This window comes from Lates calcarifer, linkage group LG17 (assembly GCF_001640805.2).
Source record: "Lates calcarifer isolate ASB-BC8 linkage group LG17, TLL_Latcal_v3, whole genome shotgun sequence".
Taxonomy (NCBI): Eukaryota; Metazoa; Chordata; class Actinopteri; family Centropomidae; genus Lates; species Lates calcarifer.
The window spans coordinates 26,396,771-26,423,388 of NC_066849.1; the positions used below are offsets into that span (position 1 = coordinate 26,396,771).

General features: G+C 40.7%; 1 protein-coding gene and 1 long non-coding RNA gene across 4 annotated transcripts in view; one reads left to right on the top strand and one right to left on the bottom strand.

Annotated features, from left to right (window-relative positions):
- Positions 1-16,868, top strand: part of pik3r3b (phosphoinositide-3-kinase, regulatory subunit 3b (gamma)) — a 170,757-nt gene extending 153,889 nt beyond the window's left edge. For 2 of the 3 annotated variants that reach the window (XM_018688208.2, XM_018688209.2), the window contains 8 exons: positions 5,963-6,098; positions 6,688-6,786; positions 7,112-7,292; positions 8,372-8,497; positions 8,591-8,910; positions 9,309-9,383; positions 9,613-9,783; positions 9,879-16,868. In XM_018688208.2, coding sequence (XP_018543724.1) covers positions 5,963-6,098; positions 6,688-6,786; positions 7,112-7,292; positions 8,372-8,497; positions 8,591-8,910; positions 9,309-9,383; positions 9,613-9,783; positions 9,879-10,077 — 1,307 coding nt within the window. In that variant the 3' untranslated portion in view covers positions 10,078-16,868. Of the gene's footprint in view, positions 1-1,410; positions 1,796-5,962; positions 6,099-6,687; positions 6,787-7,111; positions 7,293-8,371; positions 8,498-8,590; positions 8,911-9,308; positions 9,384-9,612; positions 9,784-9,878 lie in introns of those variants that run through there. The other variant, XM_018688210.2, reaches the window with a different exon arrangement.
- Positions 16,869-25,906: 9,038 nt separating this feature from the next.
- The window catches only part of LOC108883200 (uncharacterized), a 49,577-nt gene continuing 48,865 nt past the window's right edge, over positions 25,907-26,618 (bottom strand). The window contains exon 5 of the long non-coding RNA XR_007814976.1: positions 25,907-26,392. This is a non-coding gene — a long non-coding RNA (uncharacterized LOC108883200). The remainder of the gene's footprint in view (positions 26,393-26,618) is intronic.

Genomic DNA, 26,618 nt, shown 5'->3' on the forward strand with positions numbered 1-26,618 from the left:
CCCCTGGGGAGGGCAAAGCCCGCGTTTCCACTAGCAACTTTGTGTGTGTGAGTGTGTGGATGTGGGGTGAACGATGAGTCTCATCTTTCAGTGGAAAATCACCGGGGCATTATTGTTAAAGGAGCATGCCAGAGTTTTTTATTTGCACGTCTTAGCTCATTTACAGCAGTTCCCATGTTCTGCACATCAGTTTCCAGCTCTTCCTCCCTCCATGTGTTTTCTCTTCACATGTGCAGAGCATGAAAATCACCCAGCACAGGCCTGAAACCTGCGTTCACCACAGTTTACGTCATGTCTGCATTTGATTTTGTGTAATTGTGTTAATCTAGTGCAGATTTTACTGATCTATCTGCACTTTACTCTGCATTATTATGCAACAGTGATGTTACTCTGACCACAATAGAAGCTGTGAAGCTTCTTTTCTTAGGTCTGTCAGAGGAATTATATGATGATGATATGATCATATTTAAAAGATGATCTAAAATAATTAGCAGCACTGTAATGAAGACTTTCCTACATCGTTTTGCATAATCTTTTGTTCAGTCCTCCTGTGATCTCTAATATGCACTAGACATGAAGGTGTTTGCATGACTGCACTCACCGGCAAAGGGAGGATAACACTGAAGAGCAGTGTTGTTACACAATACATTTCTTCTTTCAAGGACAGCTCTACAAACAGACATGATGGACACTGTGATGGAGCGCTCCGTTGCCATATTTTAAGTCGACTTGTATCTGTATGTCACCCTGAAATTAGCAGAAACAGGAACGTAGGAAGTATTAAAGCATTTCAGAAATTGAAATCATCTTGTTTTGTAAAATATTTAATATTTTACAAAACAATCTGATTTTTTTTCTTCCAAGAGACGTGCACTGTGGACCTGCTGTGTTTAGTATAAATGAGAGCAGCTGAAGTGGGTCTGTGGCATCATTCATGCCAGTGTCAAAGCCTCTTTACATGCAGGATGTAATCATCATCTACAGGATTGGATTGACATGTGGCCCATAGGAGACATAATCCTCTGAATGTTTGCTGTCCATATGTGTCGCTGAGTGATAAGAGCCTTTTATGAGCATCATAATCTCAACATAAACTAAACCTATTCCAAATGAATCATCAGCCAGTTTGTTCCATCTTCTCGAACAGGAGAACTGATGGATTTCCATGGTGAATCAAACGTCTTTCATTGTTGGTCAGACAATATGGGACATTTGGGGCCGTTACCAACGGGCTTAGCTTTAAGTTTAGTGTCAGATTTATTCACTGAACAGGCTGAGATGAGAGCGAATGAATGAATAATTGAGTTTCTTAGACGCACATTCAGCTGCCAGTTGTCCTGTGTTCCATAGAAACAACCTGTTGATTTAAGGCTTGATGCTGCACTGCTGTGAGTGTGTGTGAGTGTGTAATGCCCCAGAAGGAATAGATATACCACTGGGTAACTCCACCTCCCTCCTTTCTTTCTTTCTCTTGTGAGGTCCGCCACCCCTCCTCTTTTGTCCCCCCCACCACCCTTGCTGTCTCCTGATTGGCTGAGGGGGCGGGCCTCCGTGCAGGGATTAGTTAGCGCGTCGTCTGTCTTTTAGGATCAGCCTCGCTCGCTCTTTTCTTCAGTCTGACGGAGCGGAGAGCAGGAGGAGGAGGCGGCAGTGGAGGAGGAGGTAGAGGAGGAGGAGTGAGAGAGAGAGCAAGAGAGGGAGAGTGAGAGAGAGAGAAAGAGAAGGAGGAGGGAGGGAAACAGCTGAGAGACGAGTGACAGCATGCAGCTAACGGAGAGTGCGATGGTGGAGGACGGTAAGAGACACAGCGAGATAGATTTGTTGGTTCTTTTTCTTCTCTTCTTCCTCTGCCTCTCTTTATCTTTCTTTTCTCTTTCTCAGTTGCTTAACCCACTTTTCCCATTCCAATCCAAGTCCCATTTATTTGCATTTCTCTAGTTTCACACTTCTTTCTTTCTTGTCGTCACAGCCCCTTCCTCCTCTGTGTGTGTCTGTGCATTTGTGTTCATTGTTTCTCTGTTTGCTGTTGTGCTTTTGTGCTGCAACTTTTGTGGGACTTGGTGCTGAAGCGATCAGTAAATCAGCAGAGATGCCAAACACTTTGTTTCCAGCTGCTCACATGGGAAGAGCAGCTGCTTTTCTCTGATTTCTGATTTTTTTAAATTTACTGTCAGAACAATTGAAATAGTAGCTAGTTGCAGCCTTAATGTGCTAGAAATCTGGAAATGAAAGGGTCTTAAGCTGTCAGGTGTGTCCATGTGTGCGTGCCTTCAGAGCCGTGATGCTGAAACACACCCACATACCATAGATGCTCACACACACACACACCACCTGCAGCTCCTCACTTCGCCCAGATGTAAAGTTGTGGAAATAAAACAGCTTGAGAAGCAGATTTTTCTTGCTTTCCCTGCTCTGTGCAGTAATCTCACTGGTGTGTGTGTGTGTGTGTGTGTGAGAGAGAGAGCTCTTGTTGCAGAGAAGATCTTTGTTAACGTCAGGTCACTGCTCCGTTCCCCCGATCAGCTGGAGTGTGCACACGTGATTTTTTTTATTGTTTTTTTCAAAGCTTGTTGTGTTGCCAGAGTTTGACCGAGACTCACACTGATGCTTTGTGTGTTTGTTGTGTGTATGTGTGTTCATTGTGTGTGTGTGTGTCATTGTTCAGGAGAGCTGCATGTGTGTGATGACAAGTGATATCGCTCTGTGTGAGTGTGTGTGTGTGGCAGAGCGCTGCTCCTTTGTCTGGTGAGTGGGAGGGGGGAGGAGGAGGGGGAGGGGGAGGTTGCACTGATGGTCCCCTTTGTTCATCGTCCCTCGCTCAGTGTTTCATGCAGTAGTTGTGGCTGTGAGATTTTTACAGATTTTAACACAACAGCTGTGTAATATGATGAGTTTTCATCTGTTCTGACATTTTGTGACTGTGCTCTCTTTGTTAGGACGGTTGTCATCAGTGAGTTTGACTTGTTTTATGCAGGACAGATGTTTTAAAATAACAGACCAATCAGAGTTATTGATCAGTGTGTGGAGGGTTCGGCTCCGTTGATGCTGCAGAGGTCACTGACTCGGGTTTATTTAACGCTTCAAGTTTCCCATGGACCTTTGTAACAAAGGACTTGTGTGTGTGTTGGTCCTGTTTATTGTCCTGTTGTTTTGCATACAGTCAAGAACTAATGACAGTTACTGTATATTGGTGATGACAGTCACACAAAACGATCAGTTCATAACTTAATTTATTAAATTGGTATTTTTTGTCGTCGTCAGTGACATTTGTGGGTTTTTGAAACAAGTTTAAAATCAAACAAGAAAAACTTGTGAATGATTTTGTTGCAGCCTCGATGACCCACCTATTGTCCTTTGTGTGGTCCATGTACTTCCACACAACACACACACACTCTTTACAGTGTGTCTCAGTTGTGTTAAAGCAGTTTAAAAACATCTTGTTTTTCTTTGTAACTTTGTTAAATCTTTTCTGTTTGCCTGAAATTTTAATTGAACAAAAGTTTCTATTTAAATCTGAAGTGAATTTCCACTCTGTGCATGGAAGTACGTGTGTGTGTGTGTGTGTGTGTGTGTGTGTGTGTGTGTGTGTGTGAGAGAGAGAGAGAGAGAGAGTCTAAAGTGCTGACAGAGGGGAACAGTGCAGCTGCAGAATGACAGTTTTTGGCTGCAGTTACCGAGCGCCGTGGTGACGTGAGAGGGGAGGAAGGAGAGGAGTGAAAGAGTGGAGGAGAGGAAAAAGTGAGAGGTAGAGGAGGGCTGAGAGAGAACAAAGAGCAGGAGAGGAAGAGGAGTTGTGCACCGACGTACGTTCCTCTGAACGGACACTCACCTGCTGAGTGTGTGTTTGTTTGTGCACCAGTTAATTTTTATTAGCAGTCCAACTGTTTTCTGATGAGGTCCCCTCAGCATGGAGTGAGCAAAAGGTGCCAGGCTGTTAACATTTACTGCTGTTACCAGTTATCATTTGTGTTTGTAAATTCAGATTGTGTATTTCTTCTTGTCTTATGTTCTTAATAACACACAGTGTCCTGTGGTGCTTTGAAATCACACATAGTATCAGGTAGCAGGTGGAGGTGCTCAGACAACAAGATGCTTACAAGCGTCCAGGGCTGCTGAAAGTCTTTGTGTGGCTCCCACCCCACCCCCCAAGTCTTTAACTACAGTTGTATGGAAATTCAAATACAAAAATGGCTTCTTAGAATTTGAATTAATAAAAACAAACACACTTTACACTTTTAATTGATTTGTTTTGGGGCCCCCTGGTGGCTGTGGAGCCCTCAGCTGCTTTTATGTTCGTCGATGCTGCAGCTGAACAATGCAAACCAGTTAGTTTTATTTAGCAATTTATACAAACAGAACAAATGTATACACCACACATTAATGTCCAAATCCGAGCTAAAAACAGAGTGAATATTGGACTTCTGTGTATTTAACTGGGCTGTATTTCTCTTCCTGCCAGATGTGGAATAGGCAGCTGTCTGCTGACATGTTTGTCATAACTATTTAATAAGGTCAGATGTTATTTTCAGCTCGATCTGCTGCCTCCAAGTGGCCAGAAAGAGAAGTTTTCACAGCACTGTTACTATAAAACAGTGTGAGTGCAGTGACACGTTAACATTACAGTGAGTAATGATCATGTAACTGCACATGCAACAGAGATCATATCTGGTATCATTTCTCCAGTCTTATTCAGCTCTCCCCCATGCATTGTGGGCATTCCCCAGTCAGTTTCTGTCATCCCTATGTGTGTGTGTGTGTGTGCGTGTGTGTGCGTGTCATTTGGTGATTTGTGAGGCCAGAGTGTTTGTGGACCAGCCTCTCACATGTGAGCGTGCTCTGCTGTAGGAGAACGCCGCTCCGGTGGCATTTCAGGGTTCATTCATCAGCGTACTTTCCCTTTTCAGAGGCCGTCCACATGAGTCTTCTGTGTGTGTGTGTGTGTGTGTGTGTGTGTGTGTGTGTGTGTGCGTGCACGCAAACTGATTTGTGATGTAGGAGCTCTCCAGTAATTACACTGCTGTTCCTTAAACTGTATCCAGATGTGCCTGGAGACTTGTAAACCTTGGTCTGCTTCAGTGTGTGTGTGTGTGTGTGTGTGTGTGTGTATTATTATATTCAGGCTACCTCTGTTTGGCACACAGCATGGCAGCAAACACAAGTGCTACTGTGTGTTAGCCTGTTAGCATTCACTTTAAAAACTGCTTTGGTTCAGTCAGTTCTTCTTAACAAAAATTTCATTTAACAAAAGAAACCAATGAAATGATGTCTGAACACAAGCAGCCATACTTATTCTCAAGTACAAGCACTCAGTCAGTGCCTTCTTTTGGCACTATGGAGTCAGTCCTGCAGTGAGGTTTGGAAACTTGTCATAAACATGATCCTGAGTGTGAGCCAGAAGTTAAACTCACGTCGTCTGCTGCGATAAGATTAACAAGAAGTTTCCCTTCAGCAGCTCAGGGGCAGGATGAGTTCAAAGACAGGAGAAACTCTGTGAAAACAAAGTGTTGGCAGGTGTAACAAACTTCCACTTCCCTCCTCGGGACCTGGACTCTTTTAAAACTTTCATTCTGCTTTAAGGCTCCTAAATGTGTGTGTGTGTGGTGTATGTGGTTTGTGACATACAGAGTAATTACTGTGATGATATATGGGCTGTGCTTGTCATGCCACTGTTTGCCCGTGTGATTAATAACACGCCACACCGACTGCACCGCTCCTGCACTTGTGTGGAGATATAAATACGGCCTCTGTGTTATAATTTGCATATGAAATATGTGTGTGTTTCACAATGACTGGAAAAATGTCCCTGCTTTTTCTGGTTGTAATTGTTTGTGTGTGCGACTCCGCTCTCCATCTGCAGTCTTGGACTTAGAGTTAAAATCCCCCCAGACACCCACAGTGTGCATACAGTGTTTCACCAAGTCTTGTTCCACTAGTAACATATTCTTTCTTTTTTCTCCTCCAGCTCTTCCTCCAAAGCCGGCGAAGCCCCAGCAGCCCTCCTCGGTCGGGGTCGGAGGGGGCAGCAACAATGGCGCCAAGGATGGAGGAGCAGGAGGCTCACTGCAAGAGGCTGAATGGTACTGGGGAGACATATCCAGGTAACTCACTCACTCACACTGTGTCTTCAGTAGAGCCACAGTTTCATGATGAAATGAGTCCAACCTAAAGACACTGTGTGAATTCATCATACACAGTGCACTGTATTCTATGAATTCTAGGAAAAACTTGTGTTATAACTCAGTTAAAACTCTCAGTCTCCCAGAAGAAAACAGAAGAGCTTGGCAGCAGAAATCCTCGTCATAAAATTTGTACTTTTTTTCTTTTAATCTGTAGAAGTGCTGAGTCTGAGCTGTTTAGGCCTGAGTCACTGCCTTACTTTCCTAAGTGTAGGTTAGTCCACACACAGTCAGATGATAACCACACCTACAGTGCAGACAGTGCGTCTGCTACCTTTAACACGCACACACACACAGAGTAAAGATACTGTTGGCTGAGACCAGTCCGTCCAGTCACTCCCAGCGTCGTTTAACTGATGGACTGTTTACTCTGAGGTGTGTGTGGCTGCAGGGGAAAGTCCTCATCGCCTGCCACTGATAATTGGAGGCAGACTTTTGAGAATGAACACCAGCTGTGCTCAGATCACTCAAACAAACTCCAACACTCTGTACTCTCTGGTTTTGTGTGCAGGGAGGAGGTGAATGACAAGCTCAGAGACATGCCTGATGGGACATTCCTGGTTCGGGATGCTTCCACCAAGATGCAGGGCGACTACACGCTCACACTGAGGTTTGTATCAGACACTCATGAATGAAGTGTGTTTAAAACCACAGAGGGATTTACGGAGGCTGGAAGGAGCGGTACACTACTTCTCCTTGCTCCACCACTATACAACCACCCCTCAAGTTAACTGCAGTTGGAGGAAAATCATGTGTTGAAGCATTTTGCCTACACAGCATCCTGGTAAATTGGAGCAAATCGCCCACTGCCCTGGAAATAAAGTGTTTCGGGGGAGCTGAGCCCTGAACTAGAAGCTGTTACAGTCTGAATATTAACAAGAATCTGTCTGTTCTGGGACTTTTTTCACTACATCTTTTTTCCTCTCTGTGTTCAGGAAAGGGGGCAACAACAAGCTGATAAAGATCTACCACCGGGACGGGAAGTACGGTTTCTCCGACCCCCTGACATTCAGCTCAGTGGTGGAGCTCATCAGCCACTACAGACACGAGTCTCTGGCTCAGTACAACACCAAGCTGGACGTCAAGCTCATGTACCCCATCTCCCGCTTCCAGCAGGTCTGTACACACATCCACCAAGATCCACGTTTACTGATCAGCTTGATTTTAGAAAAGCAAAGACCAGGCGATGTGAGTGAAATCGCTGAAGTCCACAGACTCAAACAACCAGGGAAGAAGCACTTTGTACAGCCTGTAAGAGGAGGTCTCAAAGGTTGAGAGCCACCGTGTACATTTTGCAGCAGAAAGTGATATTTTAGACAATAGTGTGCTTTCGACTCTGTCAGCAGTTTTAGCCCTTGCCTACTTCACCGTGATAACGCCCCCGTGCACAGAGCCAGTTCCACAGAGAGATGGTTTGGTGTGGATGAATTTGACTTCAGCACCTGAAACGTCCTCTGAGAGCCAGATATGTTCAGCTGACACACAGGTGTAATGTTCAGGTGTTCACATAGTCTTGACCAAGTTTAGGTTGTGTGCCGTGTGTAGTTTAACTGAATTTGTTTAAGTCCTGTCTGGTAGCTTATCTACCATCTGCAAGTCTCTGAAATGAGACTGATAAGCTAAATGTGATCACATTAATGAGACTTGGAAACACCCCTCTCACCATTATCCTCTCTAACACCTCCTCCTCCTCCTCTGACGCTCCCTCCACACCCGGTGGTTCGTGCTGGGTGTTTCCATTCCAAACTGCAGCGGCAGCAGGATCTCTGCGAGCTGAAATATTGCCCCGTTCCGCGGTCCTCATGCCACGCTCCCCTAAATAATTGCACACATCCACTGTGTCAAAGGGCCGTTGTTGCATTTATTCCCTCGCTCCACTCGTTTGCCTGGCGAGTCATTACTCAGAGCGATACGATGTCTCCGACACGTGCGCACCTTGCCATACACCCGGGGCATTGTGGGTGGTTTATTAACGAGCCTGTTCAGGAGTCGCCCTCTGTAAGCAGAATTTGGGGTGAAGGGAGCAAACATGCAACGTGCACTTTTTTTCCTCCGTCCTTAATTACAAACAGATCTTCATTCTCTCACGTCTCACACTCTGACACAAAGCGTTTCCCCCTTCTCCTCATTCCATCTTCAGTTCCTGTGCACTGCTCTCTCTCTAATGCTTTCATTCCTCCTCCTCCATCCCTCAGGACCAGCTGGTGAAAGAGGATAATATTGATGCTGTCGGGAAGAAGCTGCAGGAATACCACAATCAGTACCAGGAGAAGAGCAAAGAGTACGACAGACTGTACGAAGAGTACACCAAGACGTCACAGGTATACAAATACTCACTGTAGCTTTTCTGATTTTACCAGAAAAGAAATCAAGTTTTCTTGTCCACTAACACACCTCCATGTCTCCCTCTCCAGGAGATCCAGATGAAGCGTACGGCCATCGAAGCCTTCAACGAGACCATCAAGATCTTTGAGGAGCAGTGTCACACGCAGGAGCGCTACAGCAAGGACTACATCGAGCGCTTCCGCCGCGAGGGCAACGACAAGGAGATCGAGAGGATCATGATGAACTACGAGAAGCTCAAGTCTCGGCTCGGAGAGATCCACGACAGCAAGGTGCGGCTGGAGCAGGACCTGAAGACGCAAGCCATGGACAACCGCGAGACGGACAAAAAGATGAACAGCCTGAAGCCCGACCTCATACAGCTCCGCAAGATCAGGGACCAGTATCTAGTGTAAGTGCAGGAAACATTATCACAACACAAACATTATCAGTGATGTGGAGCTGCACCCAGGACACATTTCAGTCCCAAGGTCCAAGAAACACGTCAGAGAACATCAAGCCGCTCGATTAGAACCTTGTGTTTCCTCTTACTGAGGCTTCTGGGATTTCCTGCTTTGTTTCTAAGAAGGAGTCGAACAGTATTTCAGCAGAGCTGGCCTCGCCCCAAATCATTCTGTGAAGACATTTGTTGGAGGGTTGCTAATTTGATTTCTGTTCAGCGTCATGCCTGTTCACTGCACCATAAACCCTGCTGTAAATGAAAGGAGCCTTTTAAACTGTTTCCTAGTAGTAGTAATGCTTCTCTCTCCCTCTCTCTCCCTCCCTCTCTCTCCCTCTCTCCCCCTTTAGCTGGCTCAATCACAAAGGAGTGCGTCAGAAAAGAATTAACGACTGGCTGGGAATCAAGAATGAGAACACTGATGAGTGAGTCTCAACTTTTGAGTTTTTTTGTGTCCTCTGCTGAGACTTTGGGCTGAGATGAGAAGAAAGGGTTAACTCTGTTACTGTCCATATGTCAGTGTACACAGAGTGACTGTTGTGTTAATTTCATCTGTAATTTAAAGTCCTGAGAAAATTAGATTTCTCTCTCTGTGATTAACTCTTCCCTGTTAACCACGTATGTCTTGTTTTGTAACTGTATACGTGCGTGCAGAGGCTACTTTGTGAGCGAGGAGGATGAGAACTTGCCTCATTACGATGAGAAGAGCTGGTTCGTCGGGGACCTGAACCGGACGCAGGCGGAGGAGCTGCTCCTCGGGAAGCCGGACGGAGCGTTTCTCATCCGAGAAAGCAGCAAAAAGGGCTGCTACGCCTGCTCTGTAGTGTGAGTACACAAGACATGTTCTTAAACGTATCTGCTTCAGTTCAACCTGAGGCAGAAGATGGTGACTGACCCTGTTCTCTCTCTGTCTCCGTCAGTGTTGAAGGCGAGGTGAAGCACTGTGTCATCTACAGCACGCCGCGTGGCTTCGGCTTCGCTGAGCCCTACAACCTGTACAGCAGCCTGAAGGACCTGGTGCTCCACTACCACCAGACCTCGCTGGTGCAGCACAACGACTCGCTCAACGTCCGCCTCGCATACCCCGTCTACGCACAGATGCCCTCCGGACGCAGATGAACACCACCCGCCCGCCCGGCCACACCCCCCCCACAAAGACAACAAACCAACCCCCTCTTGGGGAAGGGAGAACGGGGAGAGTGAAGGAAGGAGGGAGGGAAGGGGGGATTGGTTGAAATACAAAGCAACCCCAACACCAGACCCGTTAAAGATAGATAGAAACGAATTAAACACTTGCTGCAACACACACGTCAGCCACCTTGGAGTTATATATTTTTACAAGAACAATTTCGGAGGGCATTCTTTCTAAAGACTGCTTGATTTGCACAAGGAAGTTTTAAATGTTTGTGAATGTGAAAAAAAAATAAGCGACAGAAGGAAGGAAAGAAACGGAGTAGGCAACTTCAGAGTTTCAGGTTGACCCCGCTGCTACCTAAACTCCAGCTCAGACTTTTTACCAGAAACTCAAAAACCATACGAATGACGACGAAGACGACAACAAAACATTCCCATTTTAAACCTTTTCTTTCTTCCTGTTTTTTTCTTTTCTTTTTCACCTCAGATGATTATATTACAACTTTTATTTTTGTTTGTTTCCGGAGTCGTTTTCATGTTTCAGATGTTTCCTATTGTCTACTCCTAACTTTGTTTGTGGTAAATGCAAGAGGAGATGATGATGATGATGATGATGATGATGTCAAGTGTCTGTTTCCGTCCCTCTCCGTACGAAAAGCAAAAATAATGTAGCATAACAGGACAACAGAGGCTTCTTCTGTTAAGTGTTCCTCCATGTAGACTGCTGCTGAGGGGTTTAGGGGGAGGGTGGGGGAGTCGAAGGGGGGAGGGGGAGCACAAGCGACATTAAACAGTTTTGTAGTCTTATGAAGGACAAAAGGCTTGGCTTTTTTACTAACTGTAGAGGGGGTTTTTGTTGGTTTTCTTTTTTTTCTTTTTTTTTTTTGCCAATGTGTAAACGGCAACGTCACAGATTAGAACCAGAGACCAAAGTTGGTGTGGAGAGGGAAGGAGGAGGGCAAAGAGTCTGCCGGTGTGTGTTCCTTTAGTTTTTTCTTCCTTTCTTTTTGTGAATGGAGAGAGGAGTGAAGAAAAGCAAACGAATGGTGTGTTTGAGACCACACGTAAAACCGAGTTTTGGGCCATGTGCTTGTGCACCAAATAGCCTTTTTGGAAAACCAAATGGTACGTAAACAGAAACGCCAGGACCCTCTGTAAATACAGATGGTTGAGAAAGAAGCACTTAGAGTCCCATTTGTGACCTCAGCTCCCTCTGCGTCACACTGTGATTCAGTCAGAGCTGAAGCTGAAGTGATCAGTGCATCAGCCGGTCACTCGACGGATATCTTTCATTCAGTGTTGGTCAGCTGTCCTGAATGCTAAAATGTTTGCTGCGGGGAATTCTCTTTAACTGAATCACAGAGCAATGTGCAGAGTGCTGAGGTCACCAACGGGTAAACAGAAACCAGACAGGAAAAGGTTACAGATGGTCAGTTTCACCAAAATCATCCTCTGAATGGAAAGTGTGAAGGAAAAGAAAAAGTCTGACCATAAAACCTGAAACACATTTTATGTGTGGTTTAAAAAAAGAGAGAGAGAGAGGGAGAGAGTGATACATATATGCTAACGACTGTGGGTTGAAAACTGGGGCTGTTTGTGTTTTTGTTGCAGAACCTTCAGAAATAATAAGCTTTGATAAAATGTTAAATGTGTGGCACACAGAGAGAGAGAGAAGGAAGACCGAGGCGACGTCCTGAGCTGAAGACACAGGCTTTAGAAGAAAATACTGAAAACTTGAAAGAACGTGCAATCTAGCATTGTGTTAATGTAGTTCAGCAGTCAAACAGAGAGTGAGATGCACTAAGGTCCGACAGATAATCAAAGTGCACAGTGAAGCTTTTGGAGTCAAGTTCAGTTTTGTTTGTTTGTCTGATTGCTAAGGTTCCTTTTTTATTTAATTTTTCTTCTTTTTTTTTTGTAAACTCAGAACTTCTTGCCCGGTGCTCGACTTTATAACCAGTGGAAGCATTTTCTGTCAAAGACTAAAAAGCATCACACAATAAAAATTATCTTCAAAAACTGAAGAGAAAAACACGACCAAGTTGCACTCTATTCTTCCTCGAAATTCTCTGTTTCTGATTGGCTGTTCCTTTGGGGAGAGGTGGTCGTCCCATCGCTGCCTGTTTGATAATCTGCGGCTTCTTTAAGGTCCTAATGAAAAACAAAGGTTAGCGGAGCTGCAGGGAAGGGGGGGTGATTATGTGACCCTGGTTTATGGCAAAGGCAGCTGTTCTCAATTCACTCCAACCCCCCCACCCCCTTCTTTTTTACAGGATAACACTTGTGAGGGCGACGATCGACCAAAAAACTCTTTAAAAGACGAGACGACGCTGGTTACAAAGTCAGACAAAGCACCACCCCCCTCTCTGTTGTCTGCAGTGTTTTTCACAGTATGAAAAGCCAGCATTAGTGTGTATGGGCCACACACACACACACACACACACACACTGTGGTGCATCAGAGGGAGTGTGTCAGGTTTTAGGAAGAGGGCCATTGTTTGAGAAGCTGCAGAGGAGTCATTGTGAGTGAATGATACAACCTTGGTTGTACCCACGATGTGTTTATCTACACTCGTCTCAGTGTCCTCCTCACACCCTACAGTGTAGTAACTCTTGACGGTGTCACCGTTACCCTCCCACCCCCACCGCCCCACACCCTTGATATAGTTCTTTCTGATTAGGTCGATGAGTTGGGGTGAGGTGAGGTTTGTGGAGCTGAAAGCCATCGATAGCAGAGGCCTACCCTTTATTTATCTGATGTTTTTGAAGTGGAGGCTGTGTAAGTTTGGTGCATCCTACAGGCGGCAGTGTTAAATCCAGTTTGGCCTGTTCCAACACTGATTTTCAGTCATCAGCAAAATTATATAAAACTACAAAAGTACAACAACTGACTTGGCAACTTGACAAAAGAAAACTTAAATCAGTTTCTGTTGACTAGGATTACACATATTCCAGAGAAGATGTAAAAGTGGTGTGTGAGTTTCCCTCTGCAGTATTTTGATGATATCTGTTTGACATATTGCGCTTTTCTGTGTCAGTTAGAGATAAACAGAAACTTAAAGTAACAAGGTTGGAACAGACGTGTTGTACAAATTCCCCAAAAAGAAAAATTTACACAAACATTTGTAAAACTGTGTCTAAACTTTTAACAGGACGCTGCCAATCGTTCTGCTCGTGAGAACAGACCGGATTTGATTTAGCCTGAAGCACACTGTCAGCCTGAGTAGTCCCTCTCTGCCATCCCAGTGTAGCTAAAAACAGCAAGTGTGGAGGAAGACAGAGGAGACAGTGTCGTCACAGCTGGACGTGGTGAGAGGTAACATACCTGTGTTCTACTTCAGAGCGAGCTTTTGAATTGAACCATGGCTACAAGTATTTTACATTTTCAGGGTAAATTTATTGATGAGGTTTTAGATTTTTTGTAAATTTACAGATACACAGACTGGTGTTTTTGTCTGGGGTTGGTACCAGAGCCCAGTGTGCAGGTCAGCTTTACAAAGCTTCAGCTTTGTGGGCGACGTCCTCTTGACTTGGGACACTTCCTCTCTGTTTCTGTCCAGCTGTGCTGATGGTGTTTCGTCTGTGTTCTCTCTCTGGAGATTTAGGATTCTTTAGTTTGACGGAGGACAGCAAGGCGAGGTTTGTCGATATAATCTTGAATGTACAAAAGGATCAGTCCAGGTCCAAATCAGTTTTTTCCTTTGTCCTTTTTTTTTTTTTTTTTTTTTTTTTTAAAAGCACCTCTGTCGTGTTTGTTCACAACAGAAACAAGACGATCCTAACTCTCAAGGTGCTATCGGGAATGCAGGCCCATTGGATTCGGCAGACTTATAAACGTCTCCATCACAAAGTCATTAACCCTCAGGTGTTTTCAAGTTTACCGTAGAAACTACCACACAACAAAGCCAGCGATTTGAAAAAAAAAGAGAAGTAAATCAGGGTTTTTTCTTCATTGATAACTTTCAATCAGTCTCAGTCGACTAAGCTAGATCCCCACGACTTTGACTTTTGTAGTGTCCTCACTTCAAGAGGTTTGTCCCTCATGGCTTCCCGTAGCTTAGACACAGCATCGTCACCAAAAGGATGTGATAGTCTTTCCTTCCCCTCCATCACCACAGTCTGAAGGTTTGTTTTTTGTTTTTTTAGCTGACTTTTGTTTTTTGCATAGGGAACTCAAAAAATCCCTAACTCTATTACTTGAACAATATTGCATTGCTCACTGTTGAATGTCTTTATATGGAAATATACATTTATTAAAGAAAAAAACGGAAAACGAAGAGTTCCCTTTTGTTTTATGGTGAGCAGGGCGGAGGTTTTTAGAGTTTTATGACAGATGTACAGTATTCATTACAGGCAAACGTAGAGCTACTTTAGGAGGGAAGGAGGCGCTTTTTGAAACTTTTCTCAGAGATATGTTTGAATCTTTTCCTTCACAGAGGGCTTGTCTGAAATTGCACACATTATCATCTACAAGAGACTTGTGTTAATATTTACCTGTGATGTCTGCGTATGCATCCTGAGTCACATTTACACGGAGATGTCGTATCTATCATATTATATATATAAATATATATAAATAATGCTAAAAGATATTACAGTTTGAAGGGTTGTTTTGAGTCGTAGTCGTTGTTCTCTGACTGTTTTCATTTCCCCCTAAAACATTTAGACCAAAGATTTCAGTTCTTGTTAATCTTTCAGTGGTCGATTGGAAAGGGATGTTTCAGTGATGTTCTGTTTTTAAATCTCCATTGCCTTGATATGATTACAGCTCAGAAGATAAAACCATGTTTTGTGAATGAGTGTCCTGTACAGCTAGCCAGGTTTGTTGGTTGATCTGTTCATTTGTGTTGAAAAGAGTTCAAACAGGTACTTTTTTGTCAGGAAGGATCCACCTTTAAAGTCCTTGTTCAATGATGTCCCAATGGTAAAAATCAATCAGATGTAACTTTGATCTGCACTCTTCAGTTTGTGCATCGTTGGTATAAACTGACTTCTGTTGAGGATTTTAAAAGAAAACTACCCAAAGTTCCCAGAGTCGCAGCTTTCTCGCTCACGCTACTTCATATATTTGCACATGATGACCGTAGCTGGAGTTTAGTTTGGTTTGCAAGTAGAAACGCTTCTGTTTCTGTGTTGAAAATGTCCTGTAGAAATCTCAACAACTTCAGATTAAGCTTTCTTTGAACTGATGGCAATGCATTTTTCACATTTTAAATCTTGTGTGCACAAGATAGTATGGTCTATAAACAAGAACTTGTAAACCTTGTTTTACAGAACATTAGAGGCTTTATATCTTATAAGCTTCTATCACAGATCTTCTCAGGTGCACACAAGATTGAGGATTATTAAAAATAACTACGCACAAGATTTGAATCTTGTGTTTTTTTGGAACTTCAGGGGCTCCGAATATTTTACAACAGGAGCATTACAATTTCATTTTACACTCCTTCAGTTTGATTTAGCTTCTTTCACATTGGTTTTGAAATCTCAACTTGTCATGATTTGATGTCGATGCTAAAGTAGAAGCAAACTCAAATTCAAAGTATCAAGAAGGCAAAACGTTTCGATTCTGAAGGTCAACATGGGTGAAACTGTTAATTGATTCCTGATAAAATTTCAGTTTTCACTGGCGATGAATTCAACACTTACTGATCTGAGGTTTCTGCAGGACGATTTCCTTTTGTATCTCACTCCATCACAACATGCAATATTCCCTTTTCAGTCAGTCAGGGGTCCGTGATGGAGGGACAGCTGTTTTCCTTCAGGTCCATCCACCCCCATAATGCAGGTGTTAATGAATGGGCAGGGTTTCGGTTTGGTAGTTGTACTAAAAACAGGCGGAAAGAAAAGCAGTTGAGAGGGTTAGTGGGACAAACCAAAATATCTGTTTATTTTAACTGACTGTTTAGTTGAGTTCTCACTTTGGAAAACTCAACTCTAACTCAGATAACTCCAGGAAACAGGCTTAGGTTCACCTCTCAGAAAATAAAGGTACATTTTGATTCAAAGGTGCAGTCTCAGTTACAAAAAGGTACAATAAGCCTAATGTTACCTTTTTTCTGAGTGTTTATACTCACTACCACCCCAGGACTGTTAAAATAGCAACTGTCTGTTGTTCCTCTGCTACTACTATTATTACTACAACTACTACTACTCGCCCTCAAGCAGTTCTGCAAAGTTTTATTTGCAGCCAGGTTTGAATATGTTTGTGATTCTCACAGAGGAGTCGTGTTGTGTTCTTACCACTGCTTATCTGATCACAGTACCCAGCACAGCTTCGAGGAGTAACAGCTTCTCATATATATATATGTATGTATGTATATATGAGAAGCTGTTATATATATATATATGAAAATAAAGAACTTTTAGAAAAACAAACAAAAAAAACAAAAAAAGATTTTAAAAAAGTGTACATGACACCCCTCCTTCCCCCCTCCCCTTTTACCCCTTTTTGACATACGTACAGATCCAGCATGCATATTTGGTACTCTTGACTGTTGTTTTTTGTGTATAAAAGAAAAATGGTTAAAAAAAGATGTCTTTGAAAAACAACTGTTATTTGTCTGTTTATGGTGTATTCAGATCTGAATTTAATATAGCAAATTTAACATCACTGCTTACAGCTGAAACAAGTTCCAGTCGTTTCTGTGTCAGTTTATAAAGCTATGACAGAGTAATACTGAGAAAGTGGACCATCGCTGAAAGTTTTCCAAATACTGAAATGCTGAAAGACTCTGAGTATTTCTGCCCATGTCATTAAAAGTTGTCCTGATTTCACAGATGTTGTTGTGTAAATTCTGTCTTGTCACCACAATGTGATCAGTTTATAACACCTGCTGAACGCTGCCCTTTTTCAGTCTAAAGTATGAGCAGTGCTGTCAGAAACTCTGGTGTGAACAGGCCAAAACATACAACTGTTGCACATTGAAAATGCTAAATTCATAATTCAGACAGTTAAACATTTCTTCACAAACCACTTAAGACATGCACTCGTGCAGGAGTCTGTGTGGAGATAACTCCCCCCGTGCAGCTGTTTGACTGGCTGTATAACAGGTCTCTTTCTCAGTCTTATCCTCTGTCATACCTGCTGCCAGCTTCTCTTGGCTATTCTCTCTTTGAAATGGTTTTGGCCCATCACAGTACATTTTACTTTCTTGTATCGGTTGCAATAGTTTGTTGGTTGTAGATTCTCCATTTGTTTATGAGCTGAACTCATGTACGTTTATCAGTGGAGCTCCACCATATTCAGTTCTCTTGCAGAATAAAGACAATATTTTGTTCAAATACAAACCTTTGAGCGTCTGTATTTTATTTCGGTCAGCTGGTTAAGCCATTCCTACACAATTTTATAAAATAATTTTCCATTAATCACTATTCAGCAAAAAACACACACGTTACACTTTCTCTTATTGTCACGTGTGATTGTGAACTAGAAGGAAACATTTGCTCAGCTGTGAGAATTTATATTTTCCAAAACATTTTATAGGAACAACAATCAAGACAATAATTGGCTTATTAATCAACAAGAAAATAATCATTAGTTACACTCTCAGTTTTATCTACACCACATTACATTACCACACCTGTTAGACCTGTTAGAAACATTTCTAGTTAGTAGAATAAGTTATTTGGTCTTAATGTTATCTCCATTTTATCCCACTTATTAATTATAAACACTTTTGTGTTTTAATGTCTGCCTTCGGTAATTCGGCCCATCAGGAGCGGTTGCTAGGTGCAGCAGAATTAGCCGACCAATCAGCGTTTGTTTGACGACGTTGGCTGGCGTGTGTTGTCTTTGGCCGTGACGTATGCCGTTTCTTGCGCGTGACGTATGACGTTCTTGGTTGTTGCTTGCGGAAGGGGAGAGCAAAGCGGCAGAGAAACAGATTCAGAAAAATGAATGAAAATATGGAGTAAAACTAAGGTTTGGGTCGTCGCGCCGTCGCTGTGGCTTGTTACCTGTGTCCGAAACTTTATTACCGAAGAAGACTGGATATTTAAAACATGTTTGGGAGCTGGACTGAGGCTGGACGCTGAACACACCTGCGGCGCTAAGGTAAGGCTAACAAGCCCTGTCTAACCTTATTTTTAATTGTATTCTTTCGCCTTGTTTCCATTTTCAGTCGTATTATTGCGCGGGATAGAGTGTCTTTTTATTTCTGTGACTTATTTTAAGTGTGTTTGTGGCGCTTCCAGTTTAATTGTGTTCATGTTAACGAGTAATCTTTGCTAACATATTCACTTCCTGTGCTCCAGGTGTTGTCGTTGGCAGATTCGTCATTTTCAGTAGCTCACTGTGTGTCTGATAAGAGTGACGAGGCACTGGCCTCATGTTAAGTCAGCTGTGGCAGTTATGCATCTCGTTGTGATCGGTTTGAGTGGTTTTGTGGTTATTTTGCGTGTTTCCTGTCTCCTGTTTTTTGTCTTTACCAGGGATATATTGCAGGCATGTTTCACTGATCCCCTCTTGTGTATGTTAATGATTGCTAACTCGTTTGTGCAGATATCCTACCTGATTGAGCACAGTTTTGTGTTAAATACAAGCTTAAAAACTAGATTTTAAACCCTTTGAGAGTTATTCATATCCTATACATAAGTAAAAGCACACAACAGCACACTGTTTTTGCACCGGTTCCAAAGATTTTTGTCCTTTTCAGTCATTCACACCTGAAAGCATGGGAAAATAAAATTGCCAGAATTGTCCTTTTTAATATTCCTAAATAAATAGACACTTACATAAGGCATAAGTTCAGTTTTGCCTTTGCTGCAATGGCAGATTCACTGAGTGTTTGATCAGGTGACAGGGCTCGATTGTGAATATTAACATTAAGCCGACTCCTTAAGGAATTCAGTTGTGCTGCCACTTTAAATACATTTGTTGGATCATAACATTTCTGTTTTTTTTTCTTCTTGGTTATATGTAGGTTATTATGTAACTATTTAAATCATAGGTCCCGTAGTTGTTCTGTACCACTGGAACTCTGGAATATTAATAGACATATTGGAAGTCAAAATAAAAATGTAGTGTGATGCTTGAGTGAGATTTTGCAAGAAATCCTTACATTAAATTAGATTTGGAATTTCAGCTTTGAAAGTGAACATTATGGTTTAAAAGGGTATATTTTTAATTGCTTTTCTTGCTGAAGTGAGCGTAGTCCTAATTTGATAAATGATAAACTTCATCTTGAGAATCAACGTGTGACTGTAAGATGAAGTCAAATGTTTAATTGTTGGTGAAAAGTTTGTATCAGTATTTTTTTATTAGTTAGTTTACCAAATATTAAATTAAGGTTGTCAATAATTGTCCAGTCCATTTTTGGAGTTCTGTGTGGAATTATATCAGATTTGGCTTAACTGCATTTAATTGTTGTTCCACTGCAAACAAAATAAACACCAAAGCATTTGGAGAGAAGTGGTGCATAATCTGAAAGAAGTGCAGGGTGCCAATATTTCTGGCCATGACTGTACATGATTGCTTTAGTGATTTATTCAGTTCAATTCAGTTTTATTTATATAGCACCAAATCACAACAACAACATCAACTGTTCATTTTCTAAAACAGCCCTCTGTTGTTTGTGAAATGTTTGGGTTCAGCTGTAATGTTGAATATTTCTCTGTGTTTTCATGGTTACACTGTTGATGAAGAATAGGTAGTAGTGTATTGATCATTTTCCTTTGTCTGATTCTCTTTGATATCCTCCAGGTGTCACCACAATGGCCAAGACGTCGTCCATGATTGCAGATACATGTTCCATGATCGGAGAGACATTGTTGAGGATGAGGGAGACATCGTCCACAATCTGAGACATTGTCTACGGTTGCAGAGACCTTGTCAAAGATGAGAAACCTTCTCCATGATCAGAGACATTGTCCATGACTCGCACAGACAAGTAAAAGTTGGTAGTGACAGAGTTCCCCATTTTTTACGGCATTGCCCGTGTTCAGAGAGACATTGTCAGTGATCACAGAAACAGCATCTGTGACCTCAGAGACATCATCTACAATCACTGAGATGTAGTCCATGATCTGAGAGACATTGACCACGGTCACAGAGAGTCTTGTACAGTGAAGAAATTCTTTGAGACCAGGACAGAGGCCTCCAGCTAATTCAAAAACAACTTTACATAAACCGTCCATGGCACAGAGCACTGACATAAAATTGTTTATGTTCAGTATTCAGTATATCAGAAAAGTGTAATTAAAGAAGTACCCTTTATAAAAATATTGTACAAATAATGTGTATTAATAGAAGTAATATTAAAGTAATTAGCAATATCAGAAGTAAGATGTAATAGTCAAAGTAATATGTTACTAGATTTAGTTCACAACATCTACATTTACAAGTAATATATAATAAGAAAAGTAAATCACTATTAAAGGTAACAGTAAAAGTAATGTGTGAAATAAAAGCAATGCAGAAATAATTGTCATCCAAAATAAAAGTAGAAACGTCACGGTATAGTAAAGCATCAAAAATGTAAAAAAAAAAAAAAAAGTGGCAATTTTTGATGGCAAAAACCATCAAAAAATGTCATACTATACTGAGAGGTCAAAAATTGGTCCAAAAATGTCATAGTATAGTAAGGGGTCAAAAAGTGTCAAAAAATGTGAAAAAATGTCATAGTATAGTAAGGCATCAAAAATGGTCAAAAAATGTCATAGTATAGTAAGGCATCAAAAATGGTCAAAAAATGTCATAGTATAGTAAGGCGACAAAAAAGGTCAAAAAATGTCATAGTATAGTAAGGCGTTAAAAACAGCCAAAAAATATTTTTAAAAAATGTCATTGTATATTAAGGCGTCAAAAAGTGTCAAAAAATGTGAAAAAATGTCATAGTATAGTATGGTGTCAAAAAGTGTCCAAAAATGTCATAGTATAGTAAGGCATCAAAATTGGTCAAAAAATGTGAAAAAATGTCATAGTATAGTCAGGCATCAAAAACAGCCGAAAAATATTTTAAAAAATGTCATAGTATAGTGAGGCATCAAAATTGGTCAAAAAAAAGGGGAAAAAATGTCAGTATAGTAAGGCATCAAAAAATATGAAAAAATGTCATAGTTGGTAAGGCATCAAAATTGGTCAAAAAATGTGAAAAAATGTCATAGTATAGTCAGGCGTCAAAAACAGCCAAAAAATGTCATAGTATAGTAAGGGTCAAAAAATGTTATACTATAAAGGCATCAAAAAGTGTCAAAAAATGTCATAGTATAGTATGGTGTCAAAAAGTGTCAAAAAATGTCATGGTATAGTAAGGTGTCAAAAAATGTGAAAAAATGTCATAGTATAATAAGGCATCAAAAATGGTCAAAAAATGTCATAGTATAGTAAGGCATCAAAAACAGCCAAAAAATGTCATAGTATAGTAAGGCATCAAAAACAGCCAAAAAATGTCATAGTATAGTCAGGTGTCAAAAATGGTCAAAAAATGTCATAGTATAGTAAGGGGTCAAAAAGTGTCCAAAAATGTTTTTAAAAAAAATGTCATAGTATAGTCAGGCATCAAAAACAGCCAAAAAATGTCATAGTATAGTAAGGCGTCAAAAATGGTCAAAAAATGTCATAGTATAGTAAGGAGTCAAAAATGGTCAAAAAATGTCATAGTAAGGGGTCAAAAAGTGTCCAAAAATGTTTTAAAAATGTCATAGTATAGTCAGGCATCAAAAACATCCAAAAAATGTCAAAAAAATGTCATAGTATAGTAAGGAGTCAAAAAGTGTCAAAAAATGTGAAAAAATGTCATAGTATAGTAAGGGGTCAAAATTGGTCAAAAAATGTCATAGTATAGTAAGACGTCAAAAAGTGTCAAAAAATGTCATAGTATAGTCAGGCGTCAAAATTGGTCAAAAAATGTCATACTATAGTAAGGAGTCAAAAAGTGTCAAAAAATGTCATAGTATAGTAAGGAGTCAAAAAGTGTCAAAAAATGTCATAGTATAGTAAGGGGTCAAAAATGTCATAAAAATGTCATAGTATAGTAAGGCATCAAAAAATGTGAAAAAATGTCATAGTATAGTAAGGAGTCAAAAATTGTCACAAAATATGAAAAATTGCCAAAAATTGTCATAGTATAGTAAGGCATCAAAAATGGTCAAAAAATGTCATAGTATAGTAAGATGTCAAAAACAGCCAAAAAATGTCATTGTATAGTAAGGCGTCAAAAATGGTCAAAAACAGCCAAAAATAGCCAAAAATTGTCATAGTATAGTAAGGCATCAAAAATGGTCAAAAAATGTCATAGTATAGTAAGATGTCAAAAACAGCCAAAAAATGTCAAAAAAAATGTCATTGTATACTAAGGCGTCAAAAATGGTCAAAAAATGTCATAGTATAGTAAGGGGTCAAAAAGTGTCCAAAAATGTCATAGGGGTCAAAAAGTGTCCAAAAATGTTTAAAAAATGTCATAGTATAGTCAGGCATCAAAAACATCCAAAAAATGTCAAAAAAAAATGTCATTGTATAGCAAGGGGTCAAAAATGGTCAAAAAATGTGAAAAAATGTCATAGTATAGTAAGGAGTCAAAAAGTGTCAAAAAATGTCATAGTATAGTAAGGGGTCAAAAAGTGTCAAAAAATGTCATAGTATAGTCAGGCATCAAAAACAGCCAAAAAATGTCAGTATAGTCAGGTGTCAAAAATGGTCAAAAAATGTCAAAAAAATGTCATAGTATAGTCAGGCATCAAAAATGGTCAAAAAATGTCATAGTATAGTAAGGGGTCAAAAATGGTCAAAAAATGTCCAAAAATGTCATAGAAGTTGTGTGTAGTAATAGAGGCATTTCAGGGATAATTACACTGTTTTTTTTTTCTTCTTAAATTATTTTGTACAAAAATTTCATGACTTGAAGCTTTGGTTTCTGTGATTAACATGCTCTGTCTGTGCAGGAGAAGGAGAAGACCGCATAACCCAAAGGGGACAACAACAGTAGTGAAATGTTCTTAAAAATGTGTAGAAATGTAGAAGTCTTTAACAAGCATATCCTCATGTGTGCTCATCACTATATTAAATGTGGGGTGAAAGAATAAAGAGTCTCATGAAGTGGTCAAACATCGTTATGTGTGTTGTGGTTTTTTATATGTTGTGTAGAACAGAACCAATAAAGTTTAGTAACTTAATATTTGAGTTTCTCTATTTTCAAATTAATGTCACAAAAATTATTTTGTAATGCATAAAGGTCAACTATTCTCTACTTGCAACTTGCAGTTAAAAAGTATAATTGAAGCTAACATGAACCTAACTCTGGCTACAAGCAGCCTCTGACTAAAAGCCATAACCCTAACCTTAACCCTAACCCTAGCTACAGATAACAGCTGTAACCCTAACCCTAACCCTACCTATGGATAAGAGCCATAACCCTAACCCTAGCTATGGAGCTGTAACCCTAACCCTAACTGTGGCTAAAAGTCATAGCCCTAACCCTAACAGCTGTAACCCTAACCCTAACCCTAACCCTAGCTATGAATAAGAGCTCTAACCCTAACCCTAACCCTATGGATAAGAGCCGTAACCCTAACCCTAACCCTAGCTATGAATAAGAGCTCTAACCCTAACCCTAATCCTAACCCTAGCTATGGAGTTGTAATCCTAACCCTAAGTTTGGCTAAAACCCTTAACCCTAACCCTAACAGCTGTAACCCTAACCCTAACCCTAGCTATGAATAAGAGCTCTAACCCTAACCCTAACCCTATGGATAAGAGCCATAACCCTAACCCTAGCTATGGAGTTGTAACCCTAACCCTAACTTTGGCTAAAACCCATAACCCTAACGCTAACCCTAACCCTAACCCTAACAGCTGTAACCCTAACCCTAACCCTAGCTATGAATAAGAGCTCTAACCCTAACCCTAACCCTATGGATAAGAGCCGTAACCCTAACCCTAGCTATGAATAAGAGCTCTAACCCTAAGCCTAACCCTATGGATAATAGCCGTAACCCTAACCCTAACCCTAGCTATGAATAAGAGCTCTAACCCTAACACTAATCCTAACCCTAGCTATGGAGTTGTAATCCTAACCCTAAGTTTGGCTAAAACCCTTAACCCTAACCCTAACAGCCGTAACCCTAACCCTAACCCTAGCTATGAATAAGAGCTCTAACCCTAACCCTAACCCTATGGATAAGAGCCATAACCCTAACCCTAGCTATGGAGTTGTAACCCTAACCCTAACTTTGGCTAAAACCCATAACCCTAACCCTAACAGCTGTAACCCTAACCCTAACCCTAGCTATGACTAAGAACTGTAATCCTAACCCTAACCCTAGCCATGGATAAGAGCTGTAACCCTAACCCTAACTGTGGCTAAAAGTCATAACCCTAACCCTAGCTACAGATAAGCCATAACCCTAACCCTAACCCTAGCTACAGATAACAGCCGTAACCCTAACCCTAACCCTAGCTACAGATAACAGCCGTAACCCTAACCCTAACCCTAGCTACAGATAACAGCCGTAACCCTAACCCTAACCCTAGCCATGGATAAGAACTGTAACCCTAACCCTTAACCCTAACCCTAACCCTAGCTATGGAGTTGTAACCCTAACCCTAACTTTGGCTAAAACCCATAACCCTAACAGCTGTAACCCTAATCCTAACCCTAGCTATGACTGAGAACTGTAATCCTAACCATAACCCTAGCCATGGATAAGAGCCATAACCCTAACCCTAGCTATGGAGTTGTAACCCTAACCCTAGCTACAGATAACAGCCGTAACCCTAATCCTAGCCATGGATAAGAGCTGTAACCCTAACCCTAACCCTAGCCATGGATAAGAGCCATAATCCTAACCCTAACCCTAGCTACAGATAACAGCTGTAACCCTAACCCTAACCCTAATCCTAGCTATGAATAAGAGCTCTAACCCTAACCCTAACCCCTAACCCTAGCCATGGATAAGAGCTGTAACCCTAACCCTAACTGTGGCTAAAAGTCATAACCCTAACCCTAGCTACGGATAAGAGCCATAACCCTAACCCTAGCTATGGAGTCGTAACAGTGGGTAAAAGTGGGTAAAACTCATAACCCTCACCCTACTGCCAATTCATTAAATCAGCTTCATAATGTTTACTTACTCTTACTGTGGGACCTTGGTTAATAATTCATTTAATAACTACAACCAAAACTACCCTATCAATAGTTAGTTGAAAGATTTAGAGTTCTCTACTTGAGAGGTTAGCAGTATTCACTTTCATACATTATTAAACAGCAGAACCAGCAGGAGTTCAGAAGTATTTATTTGAACAAACACCAAAATGAAATAAACATTAAATTTAACCTCACCAATAAACACTGTGTAGAGGTGTACATGTGTAAATATGTGTGTGTCAGTGGAAAACAAAGGTAAGAAGGCTGCGTTAAGATAGTTCCTTTGTCTTAAGCTGCATGGCTTACAGCAAAAGATTTTTAAACAAGATAGCTGAACTAGAAGATGGCCTTGAGGACCGAGGCTGCCAACCATAGCAGGTGGGGGAGGTTAACAAGGGAGCAATCTTTTAAGTCCAAGGTCAGAGGGGGAAGTTCACAAGTTGCATGCAATACACTGAGTCATGTGAGAAACCTGACTGTAAACATTTATAACAACAAAGCTCAAGTAATAAGATGAATCAAATCAATACATAGAGTGGCAAAGTTGTGTTTTTGGCTTAGACAAGTTGTGATATACAAGGCAAGAGTCCTAACCTGATCCAATGGTATTTTTATGATTTTTTTCCCCACATGCCTTATTATGCCTTACTATACTATGACATTTTTTGACACTTTTTGACTCCTTACTATACTATGACATTTTTTGACCAATTTTGACCCCTTAGAATACTATGACAATTTTTGACCATTTTTGACTCCTTACTATACTATGACATTTTTTGACACTTTTTGATTCCTTACTATACTATGACATTTTTTGACCAATTTTGACTCCTTACTATACTGTGACATTTTTTCACATTTTTTGACCATTTTTGACTCGTTACTATACTATGACATTTTTTGACACTTTTTGACTCCTTACTATACTATGACATTTTTTGACCAATTTTTAACACCACACTATACTATGACATTTTTTGACCAATTTTTAACACCACACTATACTATGACATTTTTTGACACTTTTTGACCATTTTTGATACCTTACTATACTATGACATTTTTATGACATTTTTGACCCCTTACTATACTATGACATTTTTTGACATTTTTTGACCATTTTTGACTCCTTACTATACTATGACATTTTTATGACATTTTTGACCCCTTACTATACTATGACATTTTTTGACATTTTTTGACCATTTTTGACTCCTTACTATACTATGACATTTTTTGACCATTTTTGACTCCTTACTATACTATAACATTTTTTCACATTTTTTGATGCCTTACTATACTATGACATTTTTATGACATTTTTGACTTACTATAGTATGACATTTTTTGACACTTTTTGACTCCTTACTATACTATGACATTTTTTGACACTTTTTGACGTCCTTACTATACTATGACATTTTTTGACACTTTTTGATTA